General features: G+C 39.9%; 1 protein-coding gene across 8 annotated transcripts in view; it reads right to left on the bottom strand.

Moving 5' to 3' along the window:
- RNF38 (ring finger protein 38) overlaps positions 1-25,976 on the bottom strand; it is a 136,783-nt gene that overhangs the window by 40,940 nt on the left and 69,867 nt on the right. The window contains exons 1-2 of one of the 8 annotated variants that reach the window (XM_055302471.1): positions 10,413-10,514; positions 1,799-1,948 (exon numbers count right to left, since the gene is read on the bottom strand). The exons of 1 other annotated variant lie outside the window; for it this stretch is intronic. Coding sequence is in view for 1 of the 7 variants with exons in the window: in XM_055302467.1 (XP_055158442.1) it covers positions 10,006-10,014 (9 nt within the window). In the remaining 6 variants the exon portion in view is untranslated. Of the gene's footprint in view, positions 1-1,798; positions 1,949-10,005; positions 10,028-10,412; positions 10,728-10,901; positions 11,037-25,976 lie in introns of those variants that run through there. 6 more of the 8 variants (XM_055302474.1, XM_055302470.1, XM_055302472.1 and 3 more) reach the window with 6 other exon arrangements.

Below are 25,976 nucleotides of genomic sequence, written 5' to 3'. Positions count from 1 at the left end.
GGCTGAGAGGGAAGGAACTTGGGGAAAAAAAAACCCCAAGAAATGAAAACAACACATTAAAAGATTTCTCCCTTTCACGTGGCAACTAAGTTTTCTAAAGATGAGAAAAGCGTAATCAGAACAAGAAATCACACCCAATTTTATTATCAGAATTAGCTGAAGGTATGTGACAGCATCTCAAAGGGGATGTAAGGATTTACTTTGCTTCATGTTGAACAATGGTAAGCCAGGAAGTGGGCAGAGAAAAATCTCCAGTCTTCCCTGGAAGCCAAGTACACTGAGGGCCTTGTTTTTAAAGTTAGAAAAAAGATTTAAGTTTAACTAGGGCTATAAATAAAAATTTAACAATACCACCTTCCACCATTCTGCAACACTAAATGGAATTGGCTCTTTGTTTTCAAAGCGTATTTAAATTTGCCAGCAACTCTTTGAGTTTAAAGTTAATAATTGAAAAAAAAAATTAATAATTGAGTTAATGCTTGAAGACTCAAAGTATGAAAAACAAAGCAACAAATAACTGTTTAGTGGTGGCAGCAGTGAAGATAGTCAATTTCTTCCTTAGCTATACTGGTTTACTAAATATCGAGCTATTATAGACCAATGCTGTATGGTAGTCAATACTCCATTTGATTCAACTACAGTAACTATCTCTTAACATATACTACACTGTTTACAGAAATATCTGTTATCTAAAGATGATATGCTATAGTAGATAAGAAATCACAAAAGGTGCTCTGCCAAGAACTACCTGTTTAACTGGGCCTCTCAGAAAGCTTTCCTGAGCCTATTTCTTCATCTATAAAACCATCCGTGACTGGTTTATTATTAGAAAAGTACAGAGAGAGAGAGAGAGAGAGAGAGAATATACATGCAAAAGGGGAAAACCTGGCACAAATTCCAACAAGAAGTATCATATTGAAGAGCCCTGGATCACCTACAAAGTTATTCTCAGAAATTTCATATATCCAATTTAATGTACCACAAGCATTTCTCTTTCAGAACTAGTCCCAAGCCCAAACCACTCCGACACAAAGAGAAAATGAGTTGGCTTTGATTAGCAACTCTCACTTCCTTAGATTTATATACATATATATAAATACATGCCTTGGCCCACAACTCTAATATCCAGAAGCCACTGTATAACTAGTTTCCTTTTGGTAATATTAATACTGACTTCCATTACTAAACCATGCTTCTCTAGGAGTAATGGACTGGAAACTGAGTTGCCAGTAATTCATGTGAGCACATCCTAGCAATTTTGTCAATAAACTAATGATAATACCTGCCTTAATTTATTTTCATTTCATATATAACAAAAATTTTAATCACATTTTACCCACAGGTATCAAAAGTGATAGAAAGCAAGTCACCATGTTTTCTTTTTGAAATATACATCACTATCAAACTCTGGGAACTAAGCTAATAAGTAGTGACAACTTTAAAAATATCTTGCATGCTTCCATTTTTCCATTCCTACACAATTTCATACATCTGTAATATTTTCTACTTTCCTATAGAACTTGGCCTATTAAGACAAGTGATTAAGACCAGAAGATCAAAAAACAAGATTAATACTGGTCAAATAATAAATAGCAGCTCAAGAGAAGACAGACATTCTTCAGAAAAGCTGGCTAAAAAGTTAAGTTGAAGAAGTCCTCTAAGAAGAATACTTATTCCCACATTCAACAGAAAATAAGAAGATGATACTGAGAATATTGTTTTAAGCCTTCCTAGAAACAACCTAAAATGTATCTGTGACTTTCAGCCCTACATAGGGAAAGGGTAAATATATAAGAACCTGGAAGAAAGCTTTGAAGTGAGCATCCTCTTGAACGGTAGTATTCTGATCACTTGGGAGGAGAGGGAACAGGCTCTGAAGTCTCACCCTTTCACAAATCACCTTGTTAGGATGGCCAGGTAGAGGTGTTGAATTGGCCCCGGGAGATATCTGGGAAAAAGAGGGAGAAGAAAAGGATAGTTCATGGCTAGCCGCACCAATGTGGAGAATCATGTCTATGAAGGACAGTCTGGATTTTCTAGGTATTTGTGTTAGCAGAGACTGGAAAGAAATTAAAAATTAATCTTACACATCAAAACAAATATAAGGATGGCAAAGGTTGCCTCTGGCAACAGATCTCTTTTACAAAAACTTTTTTAAAAGACCAAACAGCACTGCTCAAAAATGCTAAGTCTTTCCTATGTTTCCCATATAATATCTACTAATATTTTCTTCCGTTGGTATTAATTCTAAAATTCTAAAGGATAGGGAAGACTTCATGTTAAGAGAACCTGAGATAAAATCATGCATCTTAAATACAGAAAGATTACTGTCTGTCTTGACTAAGATAATATTTTTCATCCTATTTTTTAATTAACCTTCTTTATGATCATGCAAAAACAAGAGATTTCAAAACATTGGTAGGAAAACTTCTATAGTGACCATAGGCATAAGAAAGAAGAGTTTGTGGACATCTCAGCTCTATTCAACACAAACTCAGTGACCTTAAGAATAAAGGAGGGACACCTGGGTGGCTCAGTGGTTGAGTGTCTGCCTTCAGCTCAGGTCGTGATCCCATGGTACTGGGATCAAGTCCCATCAGACTCCCCACAGGGAGCCTATTTCTCCCTCTGCGTATGTATCTGCCTCTCTGTGTGTGTCTCTCACAAATGAACAAATAAAATCATAAAAAAAAAGGATAAAGATCATAAACCCCAAAGCAAATGACTGCATGTTTTAAATGCCTGACTTGATTGTAGGTTAATCCCCTTAAACTCATACGTAATATCAACTTAAATCTGTAGGACTTTTAATCATGGACATCATGAGCATCACTTGTTCCACTGTGCTGTGGAGTAAACTCCCCTTGGGAGTTAAGTTTCGTGAACTTGCTTACCCCTACATTGAAGACCATGTGCTTTAAACCACATGTCTGGTTTTCAGTTTCACTGCCTCATTCATTCTCTTACACAGAAGTGTCTATTCTGTGCTGCTTAGGCAGCACATACACTAAGTGTCTATTCTGTGATAGGCATTAAACCAAGAAGACCTGCATGGTTTCCAACCTTCAAGAAGTGTATGCTATGAAAAAGAAACAAAAGCAAATCACTGTACAATGTACAGAATATCATCTTTCTATGATAATGCTAGGCACAGGGTGCTATGAGGAGGTAACCGGCAAAAGACAGCAGTATAGTCAAGAAACTGCAAAATGTTCAGTTTGGCTAGGCAGTATGGAAGTAAGCAAAAAGGAAGGCAGAGACAGATGATGAAGTAGCATGTTAATTTTATTAATCACTACTTGTATAATAGCCTTCCTTAAGCCCTTTATAAATTGTTTCTGGTTTACTATGAGCCTGGTAAGCAGATAACCAAGGCTGATGGTAAGACTAAAATTATTTCCAAACACCTTCTTAGGAGCAAAAGCAAAAATCACTTGAGGGCAGTAACTTTAGAATTCACAAAATGTTTTCAACATGAGCTAAAACTTATCTTTACACTTACAAACATAAATGTGCTAATATTCTATGATGAAGTATGAAGTGCAGAATTAAGGAATATTTACTGATTGCCTCCTGCAAATCAAGAGTTTCTTACAAAAGATAAAACATGAATCCCATCTCTCAAGGAGCTTATTCTAGTTTTTTTTTTTTTAAAAGGTGCAAAGCAGCCAAACTATAAGGATGGTATTTTAAATAAATAAATAATAAAAAAATCTTTAAAAATAAAGCAATTCTCTTAAAACAGTATCTTCCTTTATGTTAGTTTCATGTTATTTTTGTAATCTTCTTAAGCTTATAATTTACAAGGTATCTTTGAAGACTGTTTTATTTGGTTTTGTTTTTAAAGATTTTATTTATTTATTAATGAGAGACACACAGAGAGAGAGAGGCAGAGACACAGGCAGGGGGAGAAGCAGGCTCCATGCACGGAGCCCGACATGGGACTCGATCCCGGGTCTCCAGGATCAGGACCTGGGCTAAAGGCAGCACTAAACCACTGAGCCACCGGGGCTGCCCTGAAGACTTTTAAAAAGCTCACCTGTCTTCAACTATCATACCTGAAACAGTCAGCATGAGTACCACTCTTATAAACTACTTGTACAAGTAGCTAGCTTGGAGAAAAAATATCAGAGGATCAGGTTTCCTCTCTTTTATACTTTGTTCCTTTGAAAACTTAAGATTTCAGTCATATATAAATAAAAATTAAAAAAAAAAAACAAACCAAAGAACGAAACTGGTAAACTCTGGCCCTTGTGCTCATAAGTTAATAATTTTCAAGCATATTCCTCTCCTACCCACAACAATTTCCTTTGGTCAGAAGCTCCTTCTGTCTAGAAAAAAGGGAGGACAAACAATACAATGGAGAAAAGCTATATTCAAATGCTGCAGAATGCCTGGTTGGCTCAGTCAGTTAAGTGTCTGCCTTCAGCTCAGGTCATGATAGAGTCCCACATCCCATTAGCTCCATGGAAATCTTGCTTCTCCCTCCCCCTCTGCCTGCCCCTCCCTGTGCTTATGCTCTTAATCTCTCTGTCAAATGAATGAATGAATGAATGAATGAATGAATGAATGAATAAAAACCTTTTAAAGATACTGTAGTTAATACAGATCAAGGACAAAATGAAAGATGGGGTTTTATACAGGTGCACCCACTGTATAAAATCACATATAATCATTCTGTGTGTCCCTGTGAGGCAGAATTCTAAGAAGGCCTCCAAGATTCCCACCTCTGGTACACATCTATATAATCCATCCCTCCATGGTGTGTAGGCAGGACTGTAAATACAGTGGATTTCATTCCCATGGTTAGGTTAAATTATATAACCTAATTATATGAACCCATTCACAGAAGTAAAGGGATTTTCAAGTGTAATTAAGATCCCAAGTCAGTTGATTTGAAGTTAATCAAGGTAAGCCCAAATCAGAAAAAGTTCTTAAAAGAGGAACTGACTCTTCCTGAAGAGATTCTCCTGTCAACCCTGTAGGCAACCACTATGTTGTTAGAAGACATATGAACAGGACGGGGTCATGCTGCAGAGACGAGAAGGCACCCTGTAGGAGCTGAGAAGGTCACCAGTTGACAGCTAGCAAGAAAACAAGGGACTTCAGTCCTACAATTACAAGAACCATATTGAACCAACCAGTGGCTTGAAAGAGGACATCAAACCTCTCCTGACATGGCAGCATCAGACAGGTAAAACCACTAACAGCCCTGCAGCTAACCCATGTCAAGATTTCCTGTTCCATGTGTTTATCCGTGAGGTAACAGGTTCATATTTTATGCTACTAAGTGTGTGGTAATTTGTTACACACAATAGAAAATTAACAGGACATATATGTATCGAATAGAACAGAAATTGCTCTTCCACACCTGAAGAAAGTTTCTTCTCCAGAATCTTAGCTGTATTAATTTGATGAAAGATCTAAATTAAGACACTTATATCTAAGCAACACAGCAGTTTTTAAAACCTGGTAATAGCGAACTTCATACTAGGAACTGAACTGGCTCTCTGATCTTTATACACTGCAAGTCAGGGTTAACTGACTTGCTTAAAGCCATGTTATCTCATAAATACCAAAACCATAATTTGAAGCTAAGTCTATCTGGCTCTAAAATTCATGCTGAATGAATGAATGAATGAATTCCATGCTTGACCCACTAAAACACCTTGTAGTTTAAGAATTTTAAAAGTGGGCAGCCTGGGTGGTTCAGTGGTTTGGCGCCACCTTTGGCCCAGGGCATGATCCTGGAGACCCGGGATGGAGTCCCACATCAGGCTCCCTGCATGGAACCTGCTTCTCCCTCTGCCTGTGTCTCTGCCTCTCTGTCTCTGTATCTCTCATGAATAATAAAATCTTAAAAAAAAAATTTTTTTTTTAAGTAACATTTGGGGCACCTGGCTGGTTCAGATAGAAGAATATGTGGCTCTTGATCTCAGAGTTCTGAGTTTGAGCCCCATGCTGGGTGCAAAGATTACTTTAAATAAAACTTCTTTTAAAAAGTAACTTTCATTCTTGTAATTTAATTGGATTAATAAAAAACTATTTCACAAAGTCTATTTAAAGCTATTTTAAGTATTTCTACATAAATTATTTGACATAACTTTCCACTACTTCCCTCAATCTTCCTCATTTAAAATACTGTATACTGTATCTGGAAACTGATACAATTCTCTTTTTCTCTAACCTGGGAACTGTTGAACATTACAAAGATACAGTAACTTAAGTCTTTGCTCAGCATGCAACCTATGTTTTAAAAATCCAATAAAGGAAACATCCCTGAGACCTGAACTGCAACTCCCCACACTTCGCATTTTTAATATTTACATATAACTATATGTCAAATTTACCCAGCATAACTGAGAAAACCACCTGTTTCATAAGACTAAAGTTACAGAATAGTTTAACCTTTTAAGCACCAATATGGTACTATTTTAGGCCATCTTTTGTTTAATGTGGCCTTTCCCTGTGTGGTAAAACTATAATATAACCAACAATTAAACTTTTGTCTTGAAGAGTGTAATTATTATGTTACGGTGCTAAAAATAACACAGGGCTTAGGTCCAGATATTGTCTTGGAACTTGCACTCTATAAAGCTGCTCCTGGTAGCAGCTTCCTTTTTCATTCATTTACATTTTTCTTATAAAGATGAGGTAGAGGATAGGCAGGTGCATGATCTCTAGGCCACACATTAAAATAACCTACTTTCTTCAACATGAATTGCTAAAAGGCCAATAGTCTTCTCCAAACAACCACATTATTCTTCAGGGAAAAAAATTGTTCATTGTCACTAGCAGCATTATCAACTAGTCAAAAGCACTCAAATCACAGCCTTTCAGAAGGAAAACAAACTGAAACAAAACAAAAAATGAAGAGTGAGGTAGTTAGTGTTGACCCCACCAGGTCTTTTACTCCTTCCTCTAGGTGAAGTCTGGGTACCTAAAAAACGAAAAGGTCAAATCCAAATTATCTCAAAATCCACATATTCTCACTGCTTTCATGATGGCAAATGTTAATCTCCTGGAAAGTAATCAAATAGATTTTATCAACTATTTGAACAGTTTGAGTCAGCAATCTTTCATCTGATAAATTCTCGTTTTACTCTAATATGGGAATACCCCCAAAATACAGGAAAAGCCACATGCACAAATGTTTATCACAGTACCATAATAGCAACAATTTAAAATAAGAAGTAATCTAAATGTTTAACAAATAAGTACTTGCTAAGTAAAATAATGGTATATACGTGATTGGTGGACTATCACACAGCCTTAAGCCATTCAAGGACTAGTACTACCTCCTGAAGGAAGATCACTGCTGTTCAGCACTAGAATGATCATTTTTATATTTATTTTTTTATTTTTTATTTTTTAGAATGATCATTTTTTAAAACTATTATTCCCATTCTTGAGTTAAGGCAAACAAACTGGGTTCATGTCTTTCTGGGAGCACAACAGAACCAGATTGGGTGAAAATGACTGAAAGGCTTCACCATCCTTTCCCTAACCCTATAGTCCCATATATTACTCGGGGATGGGGGGCGGGGGGGGACACACGTTACAGGCAATTAAGGAGGTCTGTAACCATAACATCTACTGATCTACTGAGAAGGTGGACATAAAGGTTAGAAAAAATAAGTTACAAATTATTTAAATAAAAAGGTTTTTTTTTTCTTTCCCCTCCACATCCAGATTTGCCTGCACATTATTCTCCCAGCAAGGAAGTGTCTGAAATAACTTTATTTAGGGTGGTAACCCTTAGCACAATGCTCTAAAGTATCTCTTCAAGATTTATCTCTAAAAATTACAAGGATTTGGAAAGTACACAGACCATGACCAATCCAACCAGTATGAAAAATTTATACACAAATACATGTATGTATGAAAAGATAAAGTGTGACTAGGCTCTTTAAGATTCTTATTAAAGGGCAGCCCTGGTGGCTCAGCAGTTTAGCACTGCCTTCGGCTTAGGGCGTGATCCTGGAGTCCAGGGATCGAGTCCCACCCACATCAGGCTCCCTGCATGGGGCCTGCTTCTCCCTCTACCTGTATGTCTGCCCCTCTGTGTCTCTCATGAATAAATAAAATCTTTAAAAAAAGATTCTTATTAGAGAAAATTCATAATCAACTCATATTGACTGCACGTCTACTATGTGCTAGATGCTATGACTACTTGGGAAAAAGAAATTATTCTTGCTCTTAGACTCTGGTGAGGGGCAATTCAATAGGAACTAAATGAAGAAATAGGGCCCTCTAACAGAGAGGAGAAGATAAGTGCTGAAATTTTTTAAAAAGGAACATGAAAAGATGTAAGAGTTGGGTGGGGGAAATGAGACTGTCTAGATGGCCCCTCTTCCTCTATCTTCTAAAATTTCTCACTTGTTAATTTACTATACAGAATTCAGGCATTTGCTTCATCTCCAGAAAGGCCGTCACTCCAGGAATTTAACATTTGCTGAATGAACTAGACCAAACTACATTCAAATGTGTTTACAATCTGTATACTCTCTCCAGAGATAAATAAAGCAGGTTATGTAGTTAACCAAAGTAGAAAACAATTGAAAACACATGCCTGATATATATGGCCAACAGGAAAATAATCAGAAAACAAGACCCAGACACTACACAAAAACCAGCAAAGTGAATTACAAAATGAAGGTGGCCTAATAAAACTGAAGCAGGAGAGAGAGAGAGAGAGAGAGAGAGAGAGAGATGGAATAGCTGGAAAAAGACAAAGATAATCTTGACTAGTAATCTTTCCATACAGATCAATCATTTGAGATTTCTGAGTATTTCTCCACCATAAGTTCCCACCCACAGCCTTGAAAAAAAGTAAATATAAGCACAAATAAAGAGTCTGGTAATATAACTAAAAGGTTCATCCAAAGCTATTGGCAGAGAGACAATAGATCTACACTCCACATTGTGATGCTAACAGATTCAGTTATGTCTAACTATGCCATCCTATGTCCACTCTGCCTCAAAAGTCAGGATGCTCTAGCAAAGAAAATTTTTAGCATTTACTCAGATTAATACTTGCAAACGTAGTTCCCTATAAAAACAGGACGGGTATATCGACCTCAGCAAGTACAGAAACAAACTACCTTCCAGAGTCACAAAAGACATCAGAGGTGGAGGGACCACAGACATCATCTAAATCCAACTTTCCTATTTTACAAATGAAGCTCTGTGGTCCACATGGCCAGTTTGTGGCAAAATTTAAACTATATCCTTTAAAGTCTACTATATCTCTCAGTGATAAGTCTTACAAAAAATTTTAGAAATCAACTTAAAATTGAACTCCTGTAATGAATAGACAAGGTTTAATAGGTTTTTGAAAAATGAAACATTACGCCAGTAAGTCTACAAACTAGCAAGAACTGGAGAAAGGAGTATGTGAGGAGATACAATTCTCATTAAAAAATCCAGTTAGTCATTTTCCCCTTTTGACTGCAAGTATGTCTCAAATTCACTGCATCGGATCTAACACCTGTATTCGGTCTTGTACTGTTACTTCTGTAGAAGTCCTATTTCTTCCTTTCCAGTATGTTGTCTGAAGACAGGAAAATTTTTACTTTGATCCCAAATGTCCTTAGATTTTTATTAAGTTTTGATTTCACAAAAATTGAGAGAATAGTTGTTGTCTTTTAAATTTGATCCTAGTTAAAAGAACTGAAGTAAATATTTTAACAATAGCACCTGTAAATCAGGGCCAAACACGATCCCAAGAGGCTCGTAATTCTAAAGCAACAAATCGGCTGTGCAGGAGTTGCATACACTTTAAATTTTCAAATTTACGTGCGCCACAACGTTAAGAGAAGGAAATATCACATGATGCCAGCAATGACATGTATTCATTTCTATTTAAGGTGGGACAATTAGCATACTCAACTTTTATAGCACAAAGAAAAAAGGCTACGTCTCTTACAGAGCCTACGTACCGAAACAAAAACTTTACTTTCTTTCTCTCTCAATGATCTGAAAAATTCCTGGTTCAAAACCAACCTCTCTCATTCTTCGGCCCTGAAAGGAAGAACTTCCATCCCCTGAGAACAAAACGCAGCCCGAACCGACGGCTGCGGCGGCAGAAGGACGCGCGAAAGGGCCCCGGCGAACGGGTTCCGCGTTCTCCCGGTGACATCATTTCACCTGCGCCTCGGCAGGCGGGAGGGAGCGCGCGGCCGGGGCCCTCTGCCAGGCGGCGGGCCGGCCCCGCGGGCTGCACCCGCACCTCCACGCCGCCACCTCGGGAACAAAGAGCGCCGGGCGGCCGGGCCGCGCCCCAACCCGCGGGCTACCACACCTCCTCCGGGTTCCCGGAGCGGCCCCGCAGGCTCCCAACGGCCTGCGGCGCGACCCGGCCCGGCCCGGCCCGCCCTCGCGCGGGAACCAACGGCCGCGGCGGCCAGTACCTGCGAGGGGAGGCCCCGCCCTGCGGGGCTGCTCCCGCGGCTCCTCGCTGGGCCGCCGCCTCCTATTGTGACTGCTCGCCCAGCCCGCGGCCAGCTCGCCAGCTCCGCCGTCCCCGGGCCTCCTCACCCCCGGAACCCGGGCTCCGACCGAGGCGCTGTCACGGCGCTTCCTTCCTCCCGGCACCATCACACGGGCCGCGCCAGGAAACCGCTGCGCGCTCACGGCTGACAGAGTCCGCTAACGCCTCGGGGGCGCCATCCTCTCCGCCCCCGGCCCTAACTGCCGGGGCCGCGGCACCGTCCCGCCTCGCCGCACCCCGCCTCGCTGCTGGCGAACACGCCGTGCCGCGCCGGCGCACTGCCCTCCGCTGCGCGCGCAGGCGACACCCCCGGCCGCCAGGCCGCAAGATGCGCGAGCACGCGGCACTCCCCCTGCGCGGCTCGAGGTCGCCGCCCGCCTCCCCACGTCGTCCCCCCAAATGAACAAACCTAGCAAGTCCAAAGCGCGAGGCCGCCAGACGCTCCTCCCCTCTCCCCCTCGGCTCGGCTCGGCTCGGCTCCGCGCGCCGAGCCCCCTTTGTTTCCTCCCCGCGGGGAAGGGGGCGGGGCGGCGCTGCGCGCGTCCGGGCGCGCGACGAGGACTAGTTCCGGCAACAGAGCCCGTCGCACAGCGCCCCTGCGCAGCCCCGCCCCGGCCCGCCCCTCCCCCCGCGCGCTCGGCGAGGCCGGGCTACCCTGGGGCCGGAGCGTCTCCTAATTCGTACACAGCTTCGGTCTCCCGCTCCTCCCTCCAAAACTCCGCCATCAAACAGTAACTAACCTCACTCAATTCACGGTAGAATATGTATTCATGTGGCCCTAGAAGAGGAATTCTTATTGATGTAGAAGGAGGTGATTATTTTGAGGTGTCTCTCAAAGAAGCAACCAGGTTGGAACCCAACGTATCCAACTCTAAAGGCTTAATTAAACCTATTATTCAGACCATGCTAAGAGTAGGAAATAAGATAGGTACAAAGACCGCAGCCGGCATAGTGCCTGTCCTGATCACGTTCAAGATCTAAAAGGGAAGACAGATATACCATAAAAGCACAATAAATGCAAGGAAAAGACAGCTAAGTGGTATCAGAGGAAAGGTGGGCCATCAAGGGGGCATTATGAAAGAAGTGGACTTTAAGCAGATAGGAAGTGGTTGATACCATCAAGGATGGTGATATTTTAGGGTAGTCCAATCAGCAAAAACCTAGGTTCTTACTTAAACCAGTCTCCTTCCTGCTCTTGGCCTCAGCTGCCTGCAGTAGAAAATTAAGGAATCAGACTAATGTTCAAAGATCTTTTGAATAGGTATGAGTAACACTATTTGTGTACATTTGTCTCCCATATCAGACTGAGCTGGCTCTCTGCTTTGGCTCTGAAACCCCAAGGTCTAAACCAACAGCCTGAAGCACAACAGCTAGTGCTTAGCAACTAAGAATCAAAGTTCCAGCAATAAATCACGAGCTTTTACAATTCCTGTACAAAGAGAGTTAAGAATGATATAACAGGCACCGAAAAACACAACCCCTCTCTCCTAGCCCCAAACCCCTATTAATGTAGTCATTTTATCTAGCTGACTCTTCCTCCCAACGTGCTGTCTTCCAAAGCTGTCAGTTTGTAGATGATTATATACAAATTATAAAAGGTTTTTTTTTCATTTCATGATATTATCATAAATCCCAACCACACTTTTAGATGCATCCAATGCAATCCGTTTCTAACTTGTGAGTCCCTCAATAATTCCCCATCTACTGCTGTAGCTTCACCTAGCTCCTGGCAGAACCTCAGCTGCACAAGCTTCCTCACATAATCCAAACCACTCTGAAACCACTCTTCTTGTATACTTGGATATTAGCTATGTGATGAGAGGAAGAAAGGAGGAAAAAAAAAAAAAACTGGGAAAGAGAAGGGAAATTAACATTTGAGAGCTCTCTATCTAATCAAAAGAGCCAGATCCCTCAAGTGCTGAATCTCAGCAGCAAAAATCTATTACAGTACTCCAGGATTTCCATCCCTTAAACTTAATGTGAATCCTCTAGGGCCTCAGCCAATCCTTTGTGAGGCAAACTCCAGAAGAGACCTTCTCAAATGGTTAAGACCTTAGCTATCTGGGCTCTTGGGGTTTAACCCAAGAAGTCTGTGTAGATGTAAACAATAACCCCACAACTCAAAGTTGGGATAGTTTGAAATTTGTACTGCAATTTCTTCTCGAATTCATTTTCTTCACCAGAAAATCTAGTATCTTGCTAATAAACACCCAATCAAGAGGATAGGCTTTAAACTAGGCCAGTTTTGACCACCTGATATAGCAGGTGCTAAATTACAAGAGAACAGTTGTTCAACCCCAGTCCACCTAAAATTTTATTTGGTGTCTGTTCAAAAAGGTGCAAAACCTTATTGGAGTGGTGTCCAATAAACTTTCTGGATAGAAATGGTCAATACCTGCATCATCCAAAAGGAAGCCACATGTGGCTACTAAGCACTCAAAATGAGGCTAGTGCATCTAATGAGTTGACTAGGATCAATTTAAGCAGCCACAGGTGGCTAGGGACAGCACAGCACTTGTAGGCGAAGGAACTGATTGTTGCAAGAGCTTTTTGAGACTTCTGACTCCAAGTAATTTAAGTCCCCTCACTTCTAAAATGAAAATACACCAAATCACTGCTTACCAAAAAGAAACATATTAAAATTCCTTCAAATGTGTCTGGTCACTGGGCTTCCCTACAGTAGTGACCTACTATTCTAATACATGGGAGAAAAACAGCTGAGATTTTGATTGGGCTGGGCTGGAACAAGCAATGAATCTTTACAATACTGATCTTCAATCTATGAACAAGATACATCCTACTATTTACCTAAGTCATCAACTTTTTTTCAGTATTTCTTTACATTTTCTGTACAACTCTTACATATTTTTTGTTCTTTGGTTTATTCCAGGTTTTATATATAATTCCTAATTCTAAAAATATATATAAATATATGTAATGCATAATTATATATATAATTATTCCAATAGTTTATCTCAATCTTTTTGAGTTTTCTGTACATACAATCCTTTTGGCAGAAAATAATGACCATTCAATTTCTTTCTTTCCAATACATTTTTCCTTTTCTTTGTCTTGTCTTACTGCATTAACTCGGACCTCTAGTGCGGTGCTAAATAGAAACAGTGAGAACATACATTTTTGTCTTATTCCCAAACTGGAAAACTTCCAACATTTCACCATTAAGTATGATGTTTGCAGTAAGTTTTTTGCAGATCCCTTCCGCAATTAGGAGAGTTCTCTTTGGGGATCCCTGTGTGGCTCAACGGTTTAGCGCCTAGCTTCCGCTCAGGTGTGATCCTGGAGACCTGGGATCGAGTCCCATGTCGGGCTCCCTGCATGGAGCCTGCTTCTCCCTCTGCCTGTGTCTCTCATGAATAAATAAAATCTTTTAAAAAAGAGAGAGAGAGAGAGAGAGAGAGAGAGAGAGTTCTCTTTTATTTCTAAATTTTTTAAAGTTTATCACAAAGGGATGTTTAATTTTATCAAACTTCCCTGCAGCTATGAGATAATCATACACTTTTACTGTTAATATGTGAATTACATTGACTGGTTTTGGATGTTATACCAATTTTGCATTTCTAATAAAATCCTGTCTTATTACCCTTATTATATATATGTTGTCGGATTTAGTTGAACATGTTCACATGTTCGTTACGATTTTTACATGTTGTCCTTGAGTGAGAATAGCTGTTGTTTCCATTTTTGTAATGTCTTTGTCAAGATTTGTTAACAAAGATTATGCTAACCTTAGAAATGAATCAGGTAGTTTTTTCTATTCTCTAGAACAGTTTCTGTAAGACTGGTGGTGTGCCTTCTATAAACATTTGGCAGTATTTGCTGGTTAGCCAACTGAACTTAGAATTAAATTTGTCAGAGTTTCTATCTTTTCCTTAAAAATTTTATTTTAGGGGCACCTGGGTGGCTCAGCGGTTGAGCGTCGGCCTTTGGCTCAGGTCATGATCCTGGGGTCCCAGGTTCGAGTCCCACATGGGGCTTCCTGCATGGAGCCTGCTTCTCCCTCTGCCTACTACTCTGCCTCTCTCTATGTGTCTCTCATGAATAAATAAAATCAATCTTTTAAAAAAAATGAAGATTTATTTTAAAGTAATCTCTATACCCAATGAGGGGCTCAAACTCACAACCCCAAGATTAAGAGTCTCATGCTCCACCAACTGAGCCAGCCAGGTGCCCCTGTCCTTTCCTTATTTTTAACAAAGAGGAGTGTTAGGATAGGCTTAATAGGGCAGCCCAGTGGCTCAGCGGTTTAGTGCTGCCTTCGGCCTGGGGCCTGATCCTGGGGACCCGGGATCAAGTCCCGCATCAGGCTCCCTGCATGGGGCCTGCTTCTCCCTCTGCCTGTGTCTCTGCCTCTCTCTCTCTCTGTGTCTCTCATGAATAAAATCTTTAAAAACTAAATAAATAAAAGGATAGGCTTAAGATCTCATACTGAAACTCACAATCTGCTTCTAGAAAACTAACTTCCAAAATTGTGAATTTGAAGAGTTCTCTTGCTAGAAATATATTAAAAAAAAAAAAAGATTTATTTATTCATGAGAGACACAGAGAGAGGCAGAGACATAAGCAGAGGGAGAAAGAGGCTCCCTGCGAAGAGACTGATGCAGGACTCATCCGGACACCAGGATCACAACCTAAGTCAAAGGCAGATGCTCAACCACCAAGCCACTCAGGTAGGTGCCCTAGAAATAATTTTTGAGCACACTAAATAACCAATAACTACAAATAAATTTTACATAAGTGATAGTTAAACAGTCTGCCAAACAGTAAATATAAAATTTGGTTTGGTGCTCAATTTTGCATTTCTAAGACATCACAGACTATCTAAACATGATTACCCAAAGGGCCTTTATACAAGAGAAGGGACTCTGAAGCTATACAGGCTTTGCTCTTTTACACATTTCTATCACAATACCTTACCGTATTAATGTCTGTTTCCTCCATTAAACTGAAAGCCCCTCAAGAGCAGGTCCTATTTCTCTTTTGTTTTTTATCACTGATATCCATATTGGAAAAATTATGGCTGGTAGAGAATATACAAAAAAGAAAGGAGGGGCAGCTCTTAAGACGTTGAAACACACAATGGGGGATCCCTGGGTGGCGCAGCGGTTTGGCGCCTGCCTTTGGCCCAGGGCGCGATCCTGGCGACCCAGGATCGAATCCCACGTCGGGCTCCCGATGCATGGAGCCTGCTTCTCCCTCTGCCTGTGTCTCTGCCTCTCTCTCTCTCGCTGTGACTATCATAAATAAATAAGTAAAAAATTAAAAAAAAAAAGAAACACACAATGGAAGAGCTGCAGATAAAGAATCACTTGTCCAGATGCTGAAGAACCATGTATGTAGAAGAAAAAATGCAATATACCCACTTTTGGGTCCTGCCAAAGAAGGTATTACGTAAAGAATGACCCTCCTCCTGTTGGGAGTCTGTGACCGTTATAATGAAGGAGGCAGTTTCCCACTGATAACACTGTCAGAAATAGGGTTGTGCTATCATCATATCCATTGCCAAGTCTCCTGACTGTAATGTCACTCTAATTCCACCACTATTGTTGAGTTAGTGGGCTCTATTTTCTATTCTAATATAGCATTAATCACTCTGCCATGTAAATATGCACTTACTTGAGTCGTTTGCCCATTTAAGACAGTGAACTCCTTGAAGCCAAGGACTAAATCTCACTGCTTCTGGCAAAGGTTCTAGTACATGGCAAGCACTCAATAGTTCAATTAAGGATATGTGATATTTCATAGCAGTGGTAATTCCAATGTTTTCCTCAACAGGCAAATACCCAGGAAGAAAGGAGACACAAAAGTAGAATAGGTAGTAAAAGAGAGGAACAAGTGGACAAAAAAGAAATTCTGAAATTTCCTAAAGCTAACTCTGCTCACCTTCCTCCCTAAAAGTTTCCCTCTTTCCACCAAAACCAGCTAAAAGGACCAATCAGATGAAGCTACATAGCAGAAAGGTGTATTTACCTAGCACTATTCAGGGTACACATTATCTATAACCATGACAAGACATGATCTAAGGCAAAACATCAGCATAAGCACTTTCACCCATAAATGTTACCACCTGTCAGATTGGAAAGGTTATCAGCAACTGCCAGCTATAGTTGCTAAAGACCAGAATGGGGCAGCAAAGGCTCACCCAAACCCAAGTCCACTGAAAACTTCCCAAAATATAGCCAGCTTTGGGATGGAGAAGTGAGCATACTGTTGTTTCCACAGTACAGGTGAGAGATGCCAGGGATAGAACCATGACTGTGAAAGTGAGAAGGCGGGGGGTGGGGTGGGGGGGGCTAAAAAGCAGAACCAGGTGAAAGGCCATTGGCCAGGAAAGAGCTCAAGACATAAGAGTAAATAAACCTGAGTGCCTAAGATAAGCTGAGTCAGAAACAGGAAAAACAGAGACTAAGATCAAGCCAGAAATGGAGACACAAGAGTGCAAATAAAGCATGCACTGCACATCATGACATATTCAATCTCTGGAGCAGGATAAATGAGAAAGAGTGGACTCTGATGCATGACCTGCCTTAATGCATACCCTTTGAAGCAGAGATCTTAAAGGCACCTTGCTCATTCTGTTCCGGCAAATAGGGCACACCTTGGGAGCTATTCTACCTGCTATTACTCTCATTCTAAATTGATCTAGCAGCTCAATCTCAGGGCAAATCATATGCTAATATCATAGTTTTTAAAAATCCATTGGACAGCCCCAGGCAATAAAAAGATTCAACCTGGATACAGATCTAATAAAAGCCTGTTATTTCCTTATTAGGGATGAACCATCTCTTATTTTTAACATTAAGTATTACATTTAGGTTTTTTTCAGTATTTTTATATTATAAAGATACGAATACTCTCATGCATACATAGTTCAGCCTGCATTTGAAAATATATCCATAAAAGTGATTTTGTAACAGTTTTCAAAGGGCCTTTGTTTTTTAATTTTGAGAAATTTTGCTAAATTGCCTTCTAAAAAGTTGTGCCAATTTTTACTACACCAACAGTAAATGAAAGTAGTTGGGAGTCAACTCAGAAGAGGAAACAGCAGTGTTTAAGGGCATTCCCTGAGGAAAGATATGCTAACCCTATTTTTGCAGTAGGCCAAGGGCTAGGGAGAGAAGCCATGAAAACAAAATTTGAGCCAGGCTACTCTTGAGAACAGTCATTATTTCATACCCAGCTTTAAATTCTTTGTTTTAATTACCTGTTAAATCCCTGAGCCTTTACTATGGTCTTATTATATGCAATAGTCTAGGAAGTGAGCCCAAACTGGAGCCAAAGTGACTCTAACGAGAGCAGCACTTAGAAAAGCTGATAAGCAACAGGCCCTCAATCAAAGGGCTAGCTCGCTAGGAGGGCAAACAACCACCAGAAAAGATACCTAGGGCATCCCAGAAATACTTGCAGAGAAAGGCTAACTAAAAGTGATCACTGCAACAAAAAGGAACAAGGCCTTAAATCATTAGGAATTAGACACTAAAGTAAAATATGACCCGAAAAGCCAGTGAACATGGGCTATACTTATGTAAGGGCTTTAAGAAAATAAATAATAGTGTTAATAAAATAATAAAAAAAATCATAGTGTTAGCACTAGTTAAGAAATAGAAAAGCACACACAGACAATACCAGCTTCACTTGAAGAAGATAATTAAAAAGCAGTTGCTGAAAGGGACATGGGAATGAAGAGAGAGGGTCTTAAATGGCTGAGATGCAAAAAACACGAGAATGTTCTCTAAGCAGAACACAGGAATATCTTGAAACTTTCACCATGTTTGATGGAAAACAGAATTTCCTGTAGGGAATGCTGGTGGAGCTCATGTGACTGCATAGTTGAAACCTTGCTCTGGATGATGCCCCTGGCTATAGAATTCTAACACCCTGCATTCATGAGATGTGGCCAGCTCACTGAAAATGCCAGTGTCCTTGTGGTTGCTTTTTGCACAGACATTGATACATGGCACATCTCTACAAACCCTGAACCCTCCAGCCCAAGCCACATTCAAGACGTCTTTACCAAACTTTAAGTTAAAGAAGAAAGGGTGTTATATTATCTGAGCACATTCACACAAAACAGAAATGATCACCTTAAACAAAACCTTTAAAGCAGAGCAACTTTTTATAAAAAGCAAATATAAAATTTAAGCTCCCACAGAAGTTTATTATTTCGCCTCTGCTTGCTTGTTCGTTACAACAGTGTCATATAAATAAAAACAAATTAAATTTAGCAGGCAATGACATTTCAAAAGCCAAGACAGGAATGCCACATAACAATAATCTCAAAATACCTATCATTTCAATGTATTTCCAATCACCTCAGATATTACATAGTAAGGCAAAGAGAGAATCTATTTAAAAACAGAATGTGTCACATAATACCATATAGCTCAGAAAGCATAATATAAAATTTAAAAACTTTAGGAAAATGTAAGGAAATAACTGGAAACAGATTTCCTAAAAGTAAAAGCAATAAAATACATTTTCAAAGGACTATACCAAGAGACTGGCTCTCAAAATAATTTTAAATTTCTGAATGTTAAAAAACTTTATTAAAAATTAAAGGCTAGGGGGCATCCCTGGGTGGCTCAGTGGTTTACCGCCTGCCTTTGGCCCAGGGCATGATCCTGGAGTCCTGGGATCGAGTCCCACATTGGGACTCCTGCATGGAGCCTGCTTCTTCCTCTGCCCCTCTCTCTCTCTCTCTCTCTCTCTCTCTCTCTCTCTCTGTGTGTGTGTGTGTGTGTGTGTCTCATGAATAAATAAATAAAATCTCTAAAAAAAAAAATTAAAAGCTAGGAAATTTTTTGCAAATAGGACAGATGATTAATGTTCCTATACACAGTGATAGGAAATCCCAAAAGAAGGAAATCCCAAAAGAAGAGAAAATTATGCAAAAGACAAATTTTAAAAAATCAGTAAGTAACTAAGGAAACAAATGAAGCTATGAAGAGTTATACAATTTCAGTAGTATTCACAGAAATACTCATTGAAACAATTAGAAACCATTTCTCATCAATCATTCACAAAGTAACTTGACATTATGGATGCTATTCAATGTGAAAAGGAAGTGAGACAAGCCTTCTCATATGGAAGCATAAATTGATGCATATGTGTGAAAAAATATACAAAAAAAGACAAAGGAAAGGCTGAAAAAATATTCTTTTTTAAAATTCTATTCTAGTAATCTAGGCTCAAGAAATATATCATTCAAAACTTATTACATAGCTACAGTCATCAAAACACTGTGGTACCAGCATGAAGACAGATACACAGGGGATCCCTGGGTGGTGCAGTGGTTTGGCGCCTGCCTTTGGCCCAGGGCGCGATCCTGGAGACCCAGGATCGAATCCCACATCGGGCTCCCGGTGCATGGAGCCTGCCTCTCCCTCTGCCTGTGTCTCTGCCTCTCTCTCTGTGTGTGACTATCATAAATAAATAAAAAAAAATTAAAAAAAGAGACAGATACACAGACCAAATGAACAAACAAGAGCCCAGAAATAAACCCTTACATATATAGTGAAATGACCCTCAAAGCTCAAAGGAATTCCAAGACAAATTTCAATGGGGAAAAAAAACATTCAAAAAAAAAAAAAAAAGAAAGAAAGAAAAAAAAAAAACCCACTCTTTTCCACAATGGTGTTGGGAAAACCAGATATCCATATGCAAATCAATGAAGACAGACCCTTACCTTACCCTATTATACAAAAATTAACTCAGATGAGTGAAAGATCTGAACTTAAGAACTAAAACTATAGAATTTTTAGGGAAAAAACATAGGGGAAAACCTTCATAAGATCGGGTTTGACAGTAATTTCTTGGATCTGACACTAAAGGGTAGACAAGAGAAAAAATTAACTGAAATTCCCTCAAAATAAGAACTTTTTTAAAAAAAAGATTTATTTCAGAGACAGAGAGGGAGTAAGCATGAGTGCATGCTTAAGGGGGGAAAGTGTAGAGAGAGAATCCCCAAGTTGACTCCCAGCTGAGCACAGAGCCTGAAGTGGGGCTCAATCTCCTGACCCATGAGATCATTACCTGAGCTGAAACTAAAAGATGCCTAAACGACTGAACCACCAACGCACCCCCAAAATAAGAACTTCTGTGCGAAGGACACAACCAACAGAGTAAAAAGGCAACCTCCGTTAATGGGAGTAAAGTATTTGCAAATTATCTGTCTGATAAAGGGTTATACCCAGAATAAAGAACTCCTATAATCAAACAAAAACCAAACCTAATTTAAAAATGGGCAAAGGTTGGGGCGCCTGGGTGGTTCAGTCAGTTGAGCATAGGACTCAATTTCAGTTCAGGTCATGATCTTAGGATCATGAGATCGAGCCCTACTTAAGATTTTCTCGGGATCCCTGGGTGGCGCAGCGGTTTGGTGCCTGCCTTTGGCCCAGGGCGCGATCCTGGAGACCCGGGATCGAATCCCACATCGGGCTCCCGGTGCATGGAGCCTGCTTCTCCCTCTGCCTGTGTCTCTGCCTCTCTCTCTCTCTCTCTCTCTCTCTCTCTCTCTCTCTCTCTCTGTGTGACTATCATAAATAAATAAAAATTAAAAAAAAAAGATTTTCTCTTTCCCTCTGATGCGCCCCAACTTGTGCATGTGCAGCATGTGCACTCTATTAAAAAAGGAGGGGAGGTCAAAGGTCTTGAATAGACATTTCCCCAAAGAAGATAAATGACCAAGAAGCACATGAAAAGATGTTCAATATCACTAATCAGTAGGGCAATGAAAATCAAAACCACAACGAAATACTTCCTCACATCTAAATAGGATAGCTACTGTTAAAAAACATAACAGAAAATAACAAATGTTGTCAAGAATGTGAAATGTAAAATGGTGCAGCCACTTTGGAAAACAATACAGCAGTTTCTCAAAACTCTAAAAATATAAATGATACAGCAATCTCATATCTGGGCCTATACCCAAAGAAATAAGTAGAGTCTCTAAAAGATATCTGTACACCTATGTTCCTAGCAGCATTATTCACAAGAGCCAAAACATGGAAGCAACTCAAGTGTTCATCCATGATAAATGAATAAACAAAATGCATTATATATACCTACAATGGAATGTTATTCAGCCTTTATAAGGAAAGAAATTCAATATTCATGCTACAACAAGAATGAACCTTAATAAGGTTACACTAAGGTGAAATAAACCATTCATAAAAAGACAAATATGGGGCACGTAGATGGCTCAGTTGGTTATGGGCCACTTGGTTTTGGCTCAGGTCATGATGTCAGGATTGTAAGATCAAGCCCAGCCTTGGGCTCCACACTCAACAGGGAGTCTGCTTGAGATTCCCTCCTTCTGCCCCTCCCCCTGTGCATGCTCCTGTGCATACTCATGCTTTCTCTCTCTCATATGAATAAATAAATTTTAAAAAATATATCTTATGATTCCATTTATATGAGGTGCATAGAACACTCAAATTCATAGGGACATGGGACATTTGGGTGGCTCAGTGGTTGAGCATCTGCCTTTGGCTTGGACGTGATCCCAGGGTCCTGGGATTGAGTCCCACATTGGGCTTCCCGCAGGGAGCCTGCTTCTCCCTCTGCCTGTGTCTCTGCCTTGTCTTTGTCTCTCATGAATGAATAAATAAATAAAACCTTTAAAAAAAAAATTCAGGGGCAGGCCGGGTGGTTCAGTGGTTTAGCCGCACCTTCAGCCCAGGGCGTAATCCTGAAGATCTGGGATGAGTCCCAGGTCAGGTTCCCTGCATGGAGCCTGCTCCTCCCTCTGCCTGTGTCTCTGCCTCTCTCTCTCTCTCTCTCTCTCTCTCTCTCTCTCTCTCATGAATAAATAAAATCTTAGAAAAAAAAATTCAGAGACAGAAAGTAGAATGGTACTTGTGGGGGGTGGGGGTAGGCAGGGAGTGTAGAGAAGAACAGGGAGCTACTGCTTAATGGATATAGTGTCCGTTTTCCAAGATAAAAGAGCTCTGGAGATTGGTTGCACAACAACATGACTGTACTTAACACTACTTAACTGTACATCCAAAAACTATTAAGACAGTAAATTCTTATGTTAGGTGTATGTTACCAAAATTAGAAAAAAATCTCATCACAGCAGTAAAAGGGATGTTTAAAAATATAAGCCAGACCATGTCATTCCTTTGCTTAAAACCTTCCAAAGGCTTCCCATAACAAGCAGAACTGAAATTTACACTTTCCCTGGCTTACCAAGTTCTACATAAGCTGCCCTGTGCCCATCTCTTCAACTTCATCTCATACGACTTCTACCCTCAGCCACCCTACCCTGTTTGTGCACATTAGCATTCCCTCTGTTTGGACCATCTTTCTAGCCTCAGTGCCTTTGCATTACACCTTCCCTCTCCCTATGATGTTCCCCTCATGGCCTAGATTTTCACACCTTGTTCCTTATCATTCAGATTTTAGCTTGTCACCTTCTTAAACCTTCCCTAATACCTAATCTAGCCAACTGCCCAATTACTTGTACAGCACTTATGAGTATCTGGTTATTTACTGGTATTTACAAATACAGCTCATTTTCTGCCCTTTTCACAAAAAAATAAGCACCAGAAGAACAAGGATCTTCCTTGTTAGTCTTTTCACCACTCTTTCCTGGTGACTAAACAGTGCCTGGCACATAGTAGGCATTTAATAAATATCTGTTGAATGAATAAATGCATAATAGCTTTTAAAAATTACCTAAAGCTCTACAATTAAAGACCGGTTAAGCAAATTACCATGTATCCTTATAGTAGAACATTATGCAGCCATTTTAACTGATGTTCAAGTATATGTAGTGTGCAGATTATATTTCCCAAGATGACCATACATAGTAAGTTCTCCCACCCTTCATTCTCTTCTTCTTATGTTGACATTACTCCCCAGTGAGGAGACTGAGGTTCCTCCTTTTGAATTTGGGCAGGCCTGTGACTATGCTGGAAGTGATGCTTTATGACTTCAGAAGTTAGGTCATAAAAGGCCTTACAGCATCTGTCTGGTCCTCTTGGAGCAGTCACTCTTGCAATCAAGCTGCCATGCTGTAAGAAAACCCACAATACATTTAGGTGCTCTGGCCACGGGTCCCAGTTGAAGACCCAGCTGACAGTCAGCATCAACCATCAAATATGTGATTGAGGACTTCAAGATGACTCCAGCTTCAGCCACCATTTGACTGCACCTATATGAGAAAACTCCAAGCAAGAGACTCCTAGATGAGCACAGGAAACCCCAGAAACATGAAAGATACAAGTGCTATGTACCAAATGAATTTTAGGGTCATTAATTACACATAGATAAATCAGAGCAATTTAGTTTTATTTTAACCATGAAGAGAATGCAGAAAGAGTGAGTTTTCTTATGACACAGTCTGTTTCTGTGTATTTCCCCAAATTACCATAATGGACACATATAACTATGTAATTGGGTGTATGGGGAGACTTTTTTTTTTTTTTTTTTTTTTTTTAAGCACAGGGGCAAGAACAATAAAAAAGGTCCTAAATGACTTTTTTTTTAACTGACTATAGAAGATTTGGGATGGCCAATAGCATATAAAAAAAATGCTCAGCATACTTAGTCATTAGAGAAATGCAAACTAAACAACTGAGGTATCTCACTATAACCGCTATAATTTAAAAAAACAACCGAAGAGTGCTGGATGTGAACATGTGGATGTGAAGAATGTGAGACCCTCACGCATTTGCTGGAATGTAAAATGGTACAGCCACTTTGCAAAACAGTTTGGTAGATTCTCAAAATGTTTAAAATAGGAGTGCCTGGGTGGCTCAGTCAGTTGAGCGTCTGCCTTGGGCTTGGGTCATGATCCCTGAGTTCTGGGATCTAGCCTGCATGGCTAGATCTCCCATTCTCCCTCTCTCTCTGCCACTCCCCCTGCTTCTGCTTGCTCTCTCTTTCACCAAATCTTTTTAAAAAAATGTTAGAAATAAGGATGCCTGGGTGGCTCAGTGGTTGAGCATCTGCCTTCAGCTCAGGGCATGATCCTGGAATCCCAGGATCGAGTCTCGCATCAGACTCCCTGCTTCTCCCTCTGCCTGTGTCTCTGCCTCTCTCTATGTGTCTCATGAATAAATAAAATCTTTTAAAAAGATGTTAAAAATATACCATGTGACCAACTAAACAAACACACTTACATAAAAATGTTCCTAGTAATGTTATTCATAAAAACCACAATGTGGACACCTATTAACCGGTGAAATGAATAAACAAAATAGATTAGATGCACATAGTGGAATACTATTCACACATAAAAAGGAATGGAATAGTGATTCATGCTACAACATAGACAATCCTTGAGATTATCATGCTAAGTGAGAGAAGCCAGACACAAAGGCCACAAAGTATGTGATTCCATTTATAAATGTGCAGAATAGGCAAATCCATTAAGACGTAAAGATAAGTGGTTGCTAGGTAGGTGGGAGAAGGAATAATGGAGGAGAATGGAATAATGGAGGGTGATTGCTAATGGGTATGGGTATTTGAGTGAGGAATGTTAAAATTGTTCTAAAATTAGATGGTAGAGATAGCTGTACAACTCTGAATATATACTAATAACCAGGGCTTGCAAAGATGAAAAATATTTTATACAAATATAACATTAATTAGTCTTGTTAATATTATATTCCAAATGTTACTTCTGAGTAGAGGGGTTAAAAGTAGTATTACATATCTTTTTATACTCAACATACAACTTTTTAAAAACCTATAAAATGTAAAACATCAAAATTAAAAGAATGTATACATAGAATCATGAAAGAAAAATCAGTTAACACATTTCCAACCTTCCCGGAAAGCAGTGTGCATGGCATTACCTGTACACAAACTGGACTGATGCCTTCTTCTGTGACAAATGGACCCAAGGCTAGCACAAGGAAGTTTTGTCCAGAAAGACTTCTGCTCTGAGTAGCCATTCACATACATGCCAGTTCAGAAAGAATTCTCCCATTTCCCTCACTCAAATGACCAGCCTTCCTGGAAGTGTTCCAGGTCACTCTAGGAAAGTGTACCACTGAGGCTACAAATTAATTCATCTCACCCCTGGTTCCATCCCCAGTCACACATGGAGTTAAAATTGAGGCAACTTTTAAGAAAAATCACCTTTTATTCCCAAATCTGAAAAATGAATCATGCCTGAAAGTGAGGATACTGAGCAAGGCATCCACATGTTTTGACAGTTTTCACAATCAGAATAGCTAAGCAATTATTTTTGCATGACTTGTATAGGGGACAGAAGATCTGGTCTAGATCCAGCTCTACAGGGTGAATCCTGAACAAGTCATTTCTTCCTACGGAGTCACAGCTTCCAAGTTTATTTTAAAAAGAGGGTTGGATTAGCTGTGCCCCATAATCCCTTCAATTCTCAAAGTGAGAGAATATATGTGTAAGTGTATAATATGTACATACACACACCCAAGTGTAAGTATCAGGGAGCAGTTTGTTGTTACAGAAGAAAGTCAGAAGCTGTTGCAAACAT

This window comes from Nyctereutes procyonoides, unplaced genomic scaffold, assembly GCF_905146905.1.
Source record: "Nyctereutes procyonoides isolate TBG_1078 unplaced genomic scaffold, NYPRO_anot_genome, whole genome shotgun sequence".
NCBI classification, from domain to species: Eukaryota; Metazoa; Chordata; class Mammalia; order Carnivora; family Canidae; genus Nyctereutes; species Nyctereutes procyonoides.
This window is presented reverse-complemented; position numbering and strand designations above follow the sequence as displayed.